Genomic DNA, 15,024 nt, shown 5'->3' with positions numbered 1-15,024 from the left:
TTTGCCAGTTGTAAACAAACCATTACTGGTATGCAAAATGCATCTTGGCATAATTCAAAGCTTTTAAGGGCAGAGGAGAAATCTGGGGTCTATTCTCAGTAAAGAGGACCTGTCCCTGCCTATTTCTATCACAAGGGATGTTTACATTTCTTGTGATAACAATAAAAATGGCAAAAAAAAAAAAATCAAAAAAGGTACAGTGTTAAATTAATAAAATAAAATAATTTTTTAAAGTACCCCCCGTGCTCAAATCCAAAAGGTAAAAATGCTTTGGTCCCACGTTGGTGTGTAAAAAGTGATAACACCACACATGTGAGGTATCACTGTGAACGTCAGATCAAGATCAATAATCCTAGCACTAGACCTCCTGTGTAAATCTAAAGAGGTAACCTGTAAAGGTTTTTAATTTGTCGCCTATGGATAATATAATCTAAGTAGTTTGTCGCTGTTCTACGGGCTTGCACAATTTTAAAGCGTGACATGTTTGGTATCTATTTACTCAGCATAACATCATCTTTTACCAAACAATTGGGTATAATGTTGTATTTGTGAGAATTTAAGATCATTAAAGAGTATTTTTTTTTTTAATTGCAATTCAAAAAACTGCTGCACACATACTGTGTGATATAAAAAATTGCAAAACCTACCATTTTATTCTCTAGGGCCTCTGCTTTAAAATATATAATGTTTGGGGGGTTTAAGTAATTTTCCAGCAAAAACCAACCAACAAGTGTCAGAAAAAGGCCTGTTCTTCAAGTGCTAATCAGGAAAAAAAGGAACTTTGGCCACTAGATGGCACTTATGATCACAAAAATGGATTTTTGTAAGATCTTACCGTAAAATCCTTTTCTCTTAGCTCATTGACAGACGTAGTCCTCGGTGATACACCACCTTCGGGTTATGTTGCCTCCACAGGAGCAGGACTAGACAGGAAATTAAAAAGCTCTGGCCACACCCTAGGGGCAGTCCCAGAGGGTATATCCTCTCTCTCTCTGCCTCAGCAAATCAGTTATGTGAAAAAGCAGTCTTTAGAGATTTTAACCCAACCCAACTAAAAAAACAGAGGGGCGGGGACTACGTCTGTCAATGAGCTAAGAGAAAAGGATTTTACGGTAAGATCTTACAAAAATCCATTTTTCTCTAGCGCTCATTGACAGACGTAGTCCTCGGTGATACACCACCTTCGGGACGTCCCAGAGCAGTATCACAAATGAGGGGTGGGAAAATGAAAATCAAATCCCAATCTAGAAGGCCCAACCGGTGCCAACTAGAAGTTTACAATGCTCATCCTTAATGATGAGACTCAACAAAAAAGAGAAAAATTTTTTTTTTTTTTTTTTTTTCTCAAACAGAAAAAACCCTCGAGGTAGACCACCGGTCTCCTCAAATTGCGGCCTGCAAAACCTTGCGGCCAAATGAGGCATCCGCCGATGCCGTCACATCAATTTTATAGAACTTTGTAAAGGTATGTACCGACGACCAGGTGGCCGCCTTACATACCTGGACCACTGACGCCTGATGGCGAAAGGCCCAGGAAGTACTGAGCGCTCGAGTGGAGTGCGCCCTAACAGGGAACGGAGGACTCTGACCCTTAATAGAATAAGCCTGTACCACCGTTTGTCTAATCCATTTAGCAATGGTCGCGGCAGATGCAGGCAAACCCTTTCTGGGGCCATCCGTGATCACAAAAAGTGAATCCGTCTTACGGAATGATTCCGTAGCTTTCAGGTATACCCTGATTGCCCGAACCACATCTAAGGAATGCAACGCATGTTCCCGATGATGCTTGGGCTGAGGACACAAGGAAGGTAGTACAATATCTTCATTCAGATGAAAATCTGAAACCACCTTAGGAAGAAAAGATGGCTTAGGATGAAGTACTACCTTATCCCTATGAATCACTAGGTATGGGGACTGGCATGATAATGCAGCCAGTTCTGACACCCTGCGAGCAGAAGTAATAGCCACCAAGAAGGCCACCTTCTGGGATAAAGTAAGCAAGGGAATCTCCCTGATGTTTTCAAAGGGAGGTTTCTGTAGAACCGACAAAACCAAATTAAGATCCCAGGGCGGTAAGGGCGCGCGGACTGGTGGAGCCAGGTGCCGCACCCCCTGGATGAAATTCCGCACCAAGGACTTGGTAGCTAAAGGCTTCTGAAAGAAGATTGCTAATGCTGAAACTTGACCCTTGATGGTGCTCAAGGCTAGCTTCTGCTCAACCCGTTGTTGCAAAAAGGCCAATATTCGAGTCACCGAATAGGTACGTGGAGGAAATCCTAAAGATTCGCACCACGCAATATAAGTCTTCCATGTGTGATAATAGACCTTGCTGGAAGTCGCTTTCCTTGCTTTAATAAGGGTAGGAATGACTGAAGCTGACAAACCTCTGTCCTTCAGTACTTGGGTCTCAATGGCCAGGCCATTAAAACCAGCGACTGTAAAGCATGATGGTAAATTGGTCCTTGAGACCACAGACACTCCCTGAGACGAAGTTCCCACGGAACGTCTGCGACTAGCATGTCCAAGTCGGACAGGCCGGCTTGAGGAGGCCAGCCTAGAATTTCTAGGACCACTGGTGCTGACTGGATCTGAACCAGGCGTCCCTAGAGCTATCTGGCCCCGACCATCCGAGAAAGTCTGGTCGTTTTCTGTTCCCACACATTTATCAGATACCTGATTGTTATCAGGAAGGGTGATCTTTTCTGGTTGAACCTCAGGGACCGAAGTCACCCGACTAGAGGCTACTTGGCCTATCTGGTCAACCAGATCCGATTCCTGTGAGGTATAGGGACTAATCTTAGGAAAAGGTAAAGGAAAAGATCTATTCAGGGAACGGTAACTACCGCTTCCTGTAGTACTTAAATGTTGGAAGGGAAGAATCGCACCGGTAGTAGTGGTTGATGCTCGATCTAATGTCCTGAATACCGGTGAAAACGTCCCCCCACCCTGAAACCGGGTGGGGGCGCACCTACAGGCTGTGTACTCCTTTGCTTCGGGTTTGGCTGGGTTGGTCCTCTGCTTGTCCGACCAGCCCTTCTTGAACCCTCCTGGAGGAGTCTTGCCTTTCCCGCTTGTACCAGCCGGGCGCCCTTTATGGGCGGTAAAGAAAGGTCCTCGCTTGTTGCGAGGTCCCTTAGCTTTAGCAGCCTGTGGCAAAAAAGTGCTCTTGCCCCCAGTGGCATCCTTAATGATTTCATCTAGGTTGGCCCCAAATAGACGATTCCCCTGAAAAGGGAGATTTGTCAAGGTCTTTTTGGAACCTAGGTCAGCTGACCAGCATTTTAACCACAGCACACGTCTGAGGATGACCGATGACATAGATGCATGCCCTAATAAGGGAGTAGTGTCCAAGGCTGCGTCACAGATAAACTGTAGCCCTTGTATAATCTGTTCCATCAAATCAGATGTCTCCTGGGGAATATCTTTTCCCCTAAGGTCTTGGCGTACCATTCTCGCCCATTCCGTAAGTGTCTGGGAAACTAGACCAATAACAATTACTGGTCTAAATGCTGACCCTATCAGAGAGAAGATGGTGCGGGACTCTGCTTCCATCTTTCGATCCACCGGATCCTTAAAGGATGAAGTGTCCTCTACTGGGATAACCGTGGCCTTATTCAGCCTGGAAATAGGTGGATCCACCACTGGTGGTACCGTCCATTTCTTAATGATGGATTCCTCAAACGGATAGCGTCTAGCAATACGCTTGGAAATAGTAAAGGTACGTTTAGAATGCTCCCATTCTCCTTTAATCTGATTACCGAAACACTTGGCTACAGGAAAAACCTTCACCGTTTTGATGGGCTTATTAGTACCAAAAGGAATCTCTGTTTCAGTTGCCTCTGCCGGTAAAGCCTCAAGTTTTAAGGTTTCCTGCACTGCCACAACTAGTGCGTCCACCAATGCTTCTTCCTGAATTATAGCGGGAGAAGAAACGTCCTCCTCACTGTCTGAGGGGGCTTTACCTGAGACAACAGCCCTTGCAGAGGAACCTGCAACTGCAGTGACCATCTCTGAATCTGAGTCAGAGGTGTCAGATAGTATAGGGGTAGGCGGGGGTCGCTTCCTTGACCCCCGTCCCTGACAGGCCGCCTCCACCCGAGCCACCATAGACTCCAAGATTGCTGTAAATGACTCTACACTCTGTGCACCGGCGGGTCCCGTGGCCCCCTCGAGGGAAACAGGTGGGGGAATATGTGTGGCAGGGTCCATGATAATTCCAGTCACTTCCTGGATAATATAATTCAAAAATAAAAAACTTTTTTTTTTTTTTTTTTTTTCAGACCCCCAGCGCCACAAAAAGCCCCTTAGTGTTACCTGCTAGGGATCCCTATCGATCGAGAGAGAGAGAGATAGACCCCCAGGCTCACCACTTGATGCTCAGAGTCTAACTGCAACAGGTTACAGCGCTGTCTTGACAAACAGGAAGTCTTTTGGCTGGCTGCCCGGGAAGAAAGGAGGCGGCTCCGCCCCTCTGCACGCCTTCCGGCGCCTCCCCTAGCTCCACGAGGTGTTTGTATCACCTCAAACATGGCCGCCCCCATGCTGGAGACACGAGGCTACGCCAAAATGGCGGCTCGTGCGATCCAGCAAAAAAAATGGCGGCGGCCTGTACTGAATAGCGGTGTGCTGCAGGGCACACAACACTCTCTCTGCATGGGGATTTGGCGTGGTTGGCGGTACCGGCCCTGGCGGACCACATGGCCATTCGGGAGGCCTGCTAATAGCTGGAGATCTGATTAGGAAGGCAGTCTACATGTCCGTGGCTTCTGACTGGTAGGTAGCTTATTCTTATCACCGTAAGATTCCCAGAATGCCACTGATTACAATCTTTTTAACATGTATACAATTAGATTGTTAGCTCCCAAACCAAGCCTCCTGGCTTTTTGCACATAAAATCACACTCAAAGTAGGAGGATCTGTGTCATTTATAGGATAGAGAGGGACTCTCTCTTACCATACAGAGAGGGGCCCGCGTTCACCACAAGACCCGTCAGGGGAAAAGGGGGAACATACTACTCACCATACCGGAACCAGGCGGGCACCAACTCCTGACAGTACCCCTCTCCACCGGGGCGGGAGGGCTGTCGACCGATATGGATGCCGTGACTCATGGTCTTTGGCGTTTCAGCGAGACGTTTAACTCGCGGGGTCAGTCCTTTAATGGGACTTTGTCGCGGCCGACCCAGCGCGGAGCTATGGCCTGCACGCGCTCGTAGGCTGAACTGGGGTGACCACCGGATCTCAACATCCAGCCCGTCGCCCAGTTCAGCTTTCTTGCTTGAAGATCTCACAGGAACACTGGAGAAAAAAAGCTGTCTAAAAAATCTTTTTAAGAAAAAAATCCTGCCAGGACCGAAGATCCCAGCAAGGTATCTAGGTCCTTACTCCTGACTAGACAGAAAATAACTGATTTGCTGAGGCAGAGAGAGAGAGGATATACCCTCTGGGACTGCCCCTAGGGTGTGGCCAGAGCTTTTTAATTTCCTGTCTAGTCCTGCTCCTGTGGAGGCAACATAACCCGAAGGTGGTGTATCACCGAGGACTACGTCTGTCAATGAGCGCTAGAGAAAAGATAATTCTACAAAGAATATAGCTAGCTTTGCTGTAGCTAAGCAGATATGTGTCACATTCGTTCAGAAAACCTTTTATACATAGACCCCTGAGGTACATGTAAAATTTTAGGCATAACCTGCAATAGGAATTTCATTTTTATTTAGATACTCCCTAAGGGTTAAATACATTTAAAGGGATGCAGACACTGCAACTTACCTCGTTAGAACACTGAAAGTGCACTTGGGGATTATAATCAACCCAACCCTACCATTCGGGAATTAGTCTGAAAAGGATATAGTGGCCCTAATAGCTTTTTCTTCAGAACAGAAAACAGTAGGAATTTGCTGCTAAGTTTGTAAAAATGGGGGCAGCCTACATAGATGACCCAGTGTCACGGTCTGGGGTCAGGATCAGAGGCCAGTAACTATAGCAGTGGAAAGGCTCACCAGGAACCCACAGGATAAATACACGAGCAGGTCACTCTGGCGGGTGACTTGGTCTCACCCAAGGCATGGGGTCTTAGCACTAGCCGGGCTTCACCAAAGCTCCTGATGGTGGAAATGCATGTTAGTACCAGGTCATAAATCCTCGGGATCACCCCCACCAGGAGGTAAGAAAGTTGAGGGGCCATAGAAGATATAGCAGATGGGAATCAATCAGAAGCATAATTGGTAAATTAGCCAAAGGAGGCTAACAAGTGGTTTCAGGTTGGAATCAAGCAGAAGCATTGTCGAGGAACAATCGAAAGGCTGGTAACAAATGGTAATGAAGATATAGAGGGCAGCAGAAGTGTAAGGAGCAAGATATAGGCTGGAGATGAGCACAACAATCTGGTAAACAGGAAATGCAAAGGCATGGCCTAAATAGGAAGTTCATGGGAGGAGCAAGGAGTTCAAGGTTCACCAGAAACAAGATAGAAAATAAGGTTGTCCAAAGGGTCAGGAAAGGAGCTGTCCAGCATCTCATGTGGCTCAGTAGGGGGCGCTACTGCCATATACAACAGAGGTCATGGTTCAGAGATCAAGGTTCTGACACCCATAGGTTTTTTCTTTCTTAATAGAAGTGAAGTCACACTTTAAAATAATTTGCAAATACTCTCAGCCTGTTCTTTCATTAGCTAAAATTGCAATTTAGTTATGCTGATGTGTGAAGGAGAGTCACAAATATCACAGTCACAGAACATTTACAGTAAACATTATTTCCTGAATACTTACAATCATCGATGCCCTCTCCACCTTTTCCACAGTCTTTGTTAAACAAACGAATGCCAGTGACTATCATAGTGAGTTCCTTCAGTTGACGCTCTTTATCCCTCTTTGCTAAAGACAAAAAGGTGCCCAGCTCTGTGTGTGGGAAGACACTCTGAAGAGCAGCTAAAGGAATACAGGAATTCACATCATAAATAAGAATACATTTATCATGACACTTTTCCATTGACATATATCACATGCACTCCAGTGGGCTCTGTGGCAAACCAGCAGAACTAACATTCTCTACTAACAACTCAATTAATACACTCACAAATATGTTTTATACTATTACAAAATAAAATACTGGATTTACACTCACCGGCCACTTTATTAGGTACATCTGTTCATTTGCTTGGTAACACAAAATGCTAATCAGCCAATCACATGGCAGCAAATCAATGTATTTAGGCTTCTAGACGTGGTGATAATGACTTGCTGAAGTTCAAACCGAGCATCCGAATGGGGCAGAAAGGGGATTTAAGTGACTTTGAACATGGCATGGTTGTTGGTGCCAGACGGGCTGGTCTGAGTATTTAAAAACTGCTCATCAATTGGGATTTTCACACGCAACCATCTCTCGGGTTTACAGAAAATGGTCAGAAAAAGAGAAAATATCCAGTGAGTGGCAGTTGTGTGGAGGAAAATGCCTTGTTGATGTCAGAGGAGAATTGGCAGACTGGTTCAAGATGAAATAAAGGCAGCAATAACTCAAATAACCACTTGTTACAACCAAGGAATGCAAAATACCAACTCTGAACGCACAACACATCCCACCTTGAAGCAGATGGGCTACAGCAGCAGAAGACCACACTGGGTACCACTCCTGTCAGCTAAGAACAGGAAACTGAGGCTACAATTCGCACAGGCTCACTAAAATTGGACAATAGAAGATTGAGAAAATGTTGCCTGGTCTGATGAATCTCGATTTCAGCTGTGACATTCAGATGGTAGGATCAATTTGACATAAACAACATGAAAACATTGATTCATCCTGTCATGTATCAGCAGTTCAGGCTGGTGGTGGTATATTGGTGTGGGGGATATTTTCTTGGCACACTTTGGGCCCCTTAGTACCAGTTGACCATTGTTTAAACGCCACAGCCTACCTGAGTATTGTTGCTGACCATGTCCATTCCTTTATGACTACAATGTACTCATCTTCTGATGGCTACTTCCAGCAGGATAATGTACCATGTCACAAAGCTCAAATCATCTCACCACTGGTTTCTTGAACATGACAATGAGGTCACTGTACTCCAATGGCCTCCACAGTCACCAGATCTTAATCCAATAGAGCACCTTTGGGATGTGGTGGAACAGAAGATTCACACCATGGATGTGCAGCCGACAAACCAGCAGCAACTGTGTGATGCGATCATGTCAATATGGACCAAAATCTCTAAGCAATATTTCCAACCCCTTGTTGAATCTATGCCATGGGGAATTAGGGCAGTTCTGAAGGCCAAGGGGGGTCCGACCCGTCACTAGCAAGGTGTACCTAATAAAGTGGCCAGTGACTGTATATGACACTGGATTTCAATTTATTATGCGGTTTAGTTCCTCCTATGCTTTCATGTTATCACAAACATCACTTAGTAGGTCCCTGCATTATTCAGGATACATCTGCATTTTAGGTTTTAATAAAACTATTGATGGATCTTTTCTTTTACTGACCTGTGGCTTCTCTAACAACTTTGATATCAGTCGGGGAGCCAAGGCCAGATCTGAGGAGCACATAGCTAACAATCTTGCGATACAGGCTTTCCAACTCTTCAGCTGTACGAGCTCGGCTGTCAGTGATCTCCCTGCTCACAGGTGCAAGTCTAGATTCCAGAACGTGATGATGTTCATCTAAAAATTCTCCTGCAAAATATCAAGTGTCTTTTTTTTAAGGCATGTTTTATTAAGTTTTGTTAACAATAACATAGAAACAGGACAACTGAGATAAATATAGTCGCTTCAGTCACCCTGTATATACATTCAATACAGGATGATATTTACAGTATATGTTTTAGGTAGTTGCTTTCAGTTGAGATCTGCCAAAGATATGACATATCTTTTTAATATACATTGATTTTTAGCACAGAAGTCTATTTTTTACATCATTTTTTAGCAGAACTAAACCGTCCTTTCCTTTACAGTCAAGCAAGCGGCCATCTAAAGCCCCGTACACACGCACCGATTGTTGGCCGTAAATTTTCGGCCAACGTCCGATCGGCCGATTGTCGGCTTGTTAGTATGATGCTTCTGACAACCGACTGTGACTTTTCGGGCAAACAAAATCTGGTGTGCAGGCTATATAATTTTTGTTGGTCATCACCAGAACGGCCGATTGTTCCTCAGTCAGTACAGATTTCGGCCGACAAAAGTCAGATGAGCAAGACTGGGCATGCTCAGAGAAGAAAAAACACACAAAAAGTAGACCAGAACATGACATCACTTCTGCAGTTGGTTGTTGTTGGCCGACAAAATTCGTGTGCAGTCTAGGGCACATTTCAACCAACACAACAACACTGGACAAAAGACGGCCGATCGGTCGGCCAACAATCGGTGCGTGTGTACGAGGCTTTAGCCTCTGTTTGATCTGTAGTTGCCTTGGTACTGCATGTGTGATCAATTATGACGCCAGCAATTTGATGACTTGACAATTTAGTGGAGAGCAGAAGCAGCTGTGCTTGTTATCATTCAGAGCATTCCTTGAATATAACGGCTTTGGGAAACCATTAAATTGATGGGTGTAGTTCCACTTTAAATCAATGGGTTTAGTTCCACTTTAGGGGAATCAGTCAGGATAAAAACATGGGCACTACCATTGCCTCTGAAAGTTGTGCTGGCCTACAGACTCTATTAGTAAATCATGGTCATTTCACTTGCAGTCCTTCCTATACTATAAGATGTGGAATAACTTTGCATTGTTACCATAGAAAAATATCAATGATGATAACAATTTTCTACTTTGTGTGCACATGTTTTCTCACATTAGGTCTATATTTTTATCTGTAATCCTATAATGCATTTTGTTTTAAAAACAATACCGTTTTTTTTCTTTTTTTTTTTAAGCATTTTATCACAACTGATATCCTCTAGCCTTTTTCAACCTTTTTCAGCCTTTTTTCACCCTTATTCAGTCTTAATTTCCTTGCTTCACCGGCAGCTGCACATCATTATTCTGGAAAGTCCTCCTGCTAGTGACAATGATAGACTATGGCTGTGCGATGTGTGTGAGCATGGCCGCCAGTAGTCTCCACTAGGGTGATAGCACAACTGTAATACAATTGTCACCCCATAAGGTCCCTCTGCTCAGCCGGGAATCTGTCCGATGATCCCTGCTGAGCAGGCAAATGACAGGTCTGTGTTCGATAAACTTTTGCAGAGCGGGCACGGACATAGCCCTTTTTCCTCTATCGGTGGTCGGATAGAAACAGACCACCTGTCCATTTCCATCCGACTGTCATCCGATCCTCCAGACGGATGAGGAACAGATTCCCCATCTGTCTGTTTTTACCAGATAGGACTGGATGTTGGCGGGTGTCAATAGTGGGCAATGTATTGTCTGATCAGGTCTGCCTAAAAAAATACAAAGGAAAGGAGGCGCATGCACCTAGTGCATTACCCTGGGACACCTTCTAAAAATGTATTGAATGCCAAAGACATACTCACAAACATTAAGAGTAAAATAGCATAAAAAAAATCCACCTCAATGTGGAAAAGGACGTGGCCCTGTGTTAGGAGCAGCGGACGTGGCCCTGTGTTAGGAGCAGCGGACGTGGCCCTGTGTTAGGAGCAGCGGACGTGGCCCTGTGTTAGGAGCAGCGGACGTGGCCCTGCGTTAGGAGCAGCGGACGTGGCCCTGCGTTAGGAGCAGCGGACGTGGCCCTGCGTTAGGAGCAGCGGACGTGGCCCTGCGTTAGGAGCAGCGGACGTGGCCCTGCGTTAGGAGCAGCGGACTTGGCCCTGCGTTAGGAGCAGCGGACGTGGCCCTGCGTTAGGAGCAGCGGACGTGGCCCTGCGTTAGGAGCAGCGGACGTGGCCCTGCGTTAGGAGCAGCGGACGTGGCCCTGCGTTAGGAGCAGCGGACGTGGCCCTGCGTTAGGAGCAGCGGACGTGGCCCTGCGTTAGGCGCAGCGGACGTGGCCCTGCGTTAGGCGCAGCGGACGTGGCCCTGCGTTAGGAGCAGCGGACGTGGCCCTGCGTTAGGAGCAGCGGACGTGGCCCTGCGTTAGGAGCAGCGGACGTGGCCCTGCGTTAGGAGCAGCGGACGTGGCCCTGCGTTAGGAGCAGCGGACGTGGCCCTGCGTTAGGAGCAGCAGACATGGCCCTGCATTAGTTTCCCCATCTGAGGAGAGCAGCAAGCCTACTATTCCCAATAGAGTGAGTGCTTGGGTTATTGAGCCGCCTAAGAAAATGACAGGTGGACTCGATCTGCCTGGTTGTAATGGTTACAAGAAGTGCCTGGATAGGGACCCTAATCGCAGGATCATCAGACATTTATTTTAACAAAAGCTTGAAAAAAACTTTTTTATTTGCATTACCATGTTAAAGGATCTATGGGTGTTGGACTACCATGCAAACAGCATTATACAGCTATATAGTTTGTGTATTCATAACTGTGCAGGAAAAAGCTACTCAATAAAACGTATTTTTGATAAAGAAAAAACGTAGCGCATCATACCGTAGCTCTTTACAATATATTTTTGCAATATCTTTACAGTGAAACGGTTATCTTCTTTAGCGGTAATGTGTAGTATATGGCTGGAAAAGTGTAATGCTTACCTCTACTTGTATAATTCATGTCAAAATACACTTGCATCTTTATTGTTTCCAGTGAAGGACTTCTTGTGTCCAGCAATCTGTCCACACAAAGCTTAAATATAAACAGAAAATAACCAACTAAATCTTAGCACAAAACACAGAGTATTATTCAGACATGTCTGAAAGGTTATTCCATATAAAACAAGCTCTGGGGAGTTGGAGCACATAGTAGATTTTTATATTTCTCAAAAAAGTCAAGATCTACATGCCAGAATTTTCACACCTGCTACTTTTTTTTGCACTTTTCAGGCTGTATTTTCTGCATTGTAAATAAAGCTAGGCAGAAAAAATTAAATATGTAAACCTAATATTTCAAATTCTTGATATGTACTTGTATGAAAAAGTCTCCTGTTCTCTTTGTATTGCTTCCTTTGTGTGAAATTCTTGGTGTTCCTGCCAGGCACTCTGCTTTCCTAAACAAAACTGATCACACTAAGCAGAAGAACACAGCGTGGTCAGTTCTATAGCTGTGCAGGGAACTCAGTGTGCTCTCCTCCAACGATCACACTTGTGCTGACACCCCCCCCCCCCTGCACAGCCATTCACTGGGAAGATCACTGTACTGCTCTTTCACCTCCCCAAGCCCTTATGAAGCTGAGAACACAGGGAATGTGATCACTTTAAAAAAAAAAAAAAAAAAAAGGGGTAAAAAGGTATTTATATCTATACATAAATGTTTTGCCTTTTGCTTCTATTTTAAACTGTTGGTTTACAATCACTTTAAGGGATGCTGCACTCCTCTTTAAATTTCTACCAAGTCAGCCCTGTCGCTGAATTTTTGGAAGCACCTTGTTAATTCAGCCTTACCAGTTCTTCAAGGGAACCTACCATATTTAGCTTCAAAGTTTCATAAAGTTTGGGATATATGGATAGGTTCCCCATCTATGAACAGTGACTCTGCCATGCCCAATTGCTGATGATCAATTTCCTGTGTAGTTGGTGTAGTCAGGGCCGAAACTAACGGATGGGGGCAGGGGGCCATCTGTCCCGGGCACTGCATTGAGAGGGTCACTGCTGACAGGAGCAGTGACAGTGGTATCACCGTCAGCCCAGCTCTTGGAACAAGGAGGAGAGAGCCAGAAGCAGTAAGGACTGTGTTCTCTCTTCCTCTGCTACTCCCTGCCAGATGCCGCCTGTGAAGCTGCTTTGGGTTTGCTCTCAACTTGTAGCCAGAGGCGGACTTCGGGCACCGCCTGGTGGGAGCGTGAATGGAGCACAGGAAAGGAGTGGTGTAAAAAGGCCATCGGGGAGTAGGGGGCTCGGACAGCAGGGGGATCGGTGGGGCAGGGAGGCACAAATGCACAAGGATGCCCTGTACTGGTCTCTTTTCAGCAGCTGAAAGCTGGTTTCTCCCCATCTCCCTCCCACTGGCTTTCAGCTGCTGAAGGGAGACACATAGACATGGCCGGATCTAGAAGGGTGCTAGATTTCAGTTGTGCCCCCCCTCCCCCTGTCCAGCCCTTCTTTGGACGCTATACCTGAGTGGCTGCTGATCTCTCCCTGCCCACACTCAGAGCCGGAACAAGGGATCGGCATCCTGGGGCAGTGAGAGAAGTGGCAAAGTGGAGAGAGCTAGGAGGAGATGCGCTGTGTTGTGCTCTTCAGGCTCTCCCTCCTGTCAGAACAGAACTCCTCCAGCACGAGACAGTAATAATCAAACTGTGTGTGTGTGTACAGTACGATGCAATGTAAGAGCGATCCTGTCACGTGCTGGAGGAGCACTGTTCTGACAATAGATGTAACAACATCCCCAGAGCCTTTGCCAAATGTTCATCAACTTCCTACCTCCACGTGCATGTTGTCACTTTAGTTCCCAATGTTCCTGGAAATTTGTAGGTGTTCTTCACATGACTGAAGGGCAATGCAAAGGGACAATTCAAACTGTGTAAACTGCTGAGAGCCCAAGAGATGTCATGCCTAGTTTCAAAATGATATAACCCCTGTTGGTGCTGCTTTCTACTGACTAGTTCAGTAAAACAATCTGGAGACAATTGGGAAAATGTCCATCAACTCAGCATCAGCGCTCCCACTGAAGCCTAGCAACTACTCTTATATAATAGCACCCCGCAGATAATGGTTAAGGATATGATGGCACCTACATGACAAAAAATAAATGGTTCCAACCATCACTGTAGTACACATGAGAAAACAGTGCACACAATTTCTGTTGTCTGTCATTTTGCTTTGCAGCAACCTTTATGAATAATTTCAGTAAGAGAAGCAAGATGTGTGTGTATGACATTAAATCAATGAAACAAGGCTGAAGGTAAGTGGATTTTGTAGAGAAACCAGTATAATATTTTTTATAGCTATATAACCAGCGCTAGAAAATGATCAAGGCCTCATTTAAACTTGTGGTTGGGGGGCAGTAACAACATGCAATTGAGCCGTGTTTTTCTGCTTCCAACCACTTCCGCCTAAAGTGATTGTAAAATCTTACATATACAGAGTAAAGTGACTGAAATCAGGTGAAACAAATCCTTCTACATAAGTTGTACCTGCTTATCAGCAGTCTTCTCTTCTTTACATCTGTTCAAAGTCTAAAGTTTCAAAAAGCTTGTCTGAGCGTTTAGAAAAAAAGGGGACGGAGAGCTGAAATTACACTCTGCAGAGCTCAGTAAGGAGAGCTCTGAGAGCTGGTCGGAGGGAAGGGACACACCCCCCTTCACACAGCACACAGGAACATAGCTGAGGCTTTCTATCAGCTGGAGGTCCCTCTCCTGTCACCAATTTTCTCTTGGTGTCAGGAAAACTTGTCAAAAGTGATTCATTCTGGTAGAAAGGAATGAAGCAGCAGACAGAAATAAAACTTAACCCTGGGTCACACTGGTGCAATGTGGGAAACCCTGTCATTGTTTGCCGGTTCCCGCATCACACCTGACTCGCACACTGGTTCACATTGGCATCTGCGAACCGCTGGGGGTGTCGATGTAAAGTTAATGATACCCCCAGATCGGTTCGCAGATTGCAGTGCAAACTGTAAAATGGTGCAGGAATCTTATTGCATGGGTGTGAGCATCCATGCAACTCGATTCCATTGCGGTTGCAGACCAAAAAAAAAGGGTCCTGCACACAGCAGGGGTCAGGTGCATCCCTGTTCTCCATTTCAGGGAAGAATCAGGCCCAAATTTTCGGACCTGAAACGGATCCAAAGACGCACGGGACCCTTGTGCAATTCACTCCACAGCCGCCACAGAGATGTGTGAACCGGCTCCATTGAGAGCCGGCCACACTCTCCAGTCATGCGAATTGGATGCAGAGAAACCCACATCTAATTGGCACTAGTGTGAACCCAGCCTAACGGGCAGTGCAAGTGAAAATGAGCCCCAGCTGTGCTACTATGAGAAATGCACACCATACAAGACACATCTGAGGCTGAGCAATAGGAAATAGTTCATTGTTACCCACA

The 15,024-nt window shown here is 45.6% G+C and overlaps 1 protein-coding gene across 1 annotated transcript in view; it reads right to left on the bottom strand.

The window, feature by feature from the left end:
• CFAP206 (cilia and flagella associated protein 206) overlaps positions 1-15,024 on the bottom strand; it is a 66,225-nt gene that overhangs the window by 35,357 nt on the left and 15,844 nt on the right. Inside the window, exons 4-6 of the mRNA XM_082251776.1 lie at positions 11,577-11,667; positions 8,478-8,666; positions 6,768-6,926 (exon numbers count right to left, since the gene is read on the bottom strand). Coding sequence (XP_082107902.1) covers positions 6,768-6,926; positions 8,478-8,666; positions 11,577-11,667 — 439 coding nt within the window. The remainder of the gene's footprint in view (positions 1-6,767; positions 6,927-8,477; positions 8,667-11,576; positions 11,668-15,024) is intronic.

The sequence above is a fragment of the Pelophylax lessonae genome, assembly GCF_965119305.1.
Source record: "Pelophylax lessonae genome assembly, chromosome: 3".
NCBI lineage: Eukaryota > Metazoa > Chordata > Amphibia > Anura > Ranidae > Pelophylax > Pelophylax lessonae.
Note: the sequence above shows the minus strand (reverse complement) of the source record. Positions and strands in the feature narration are given on the sequence as shown.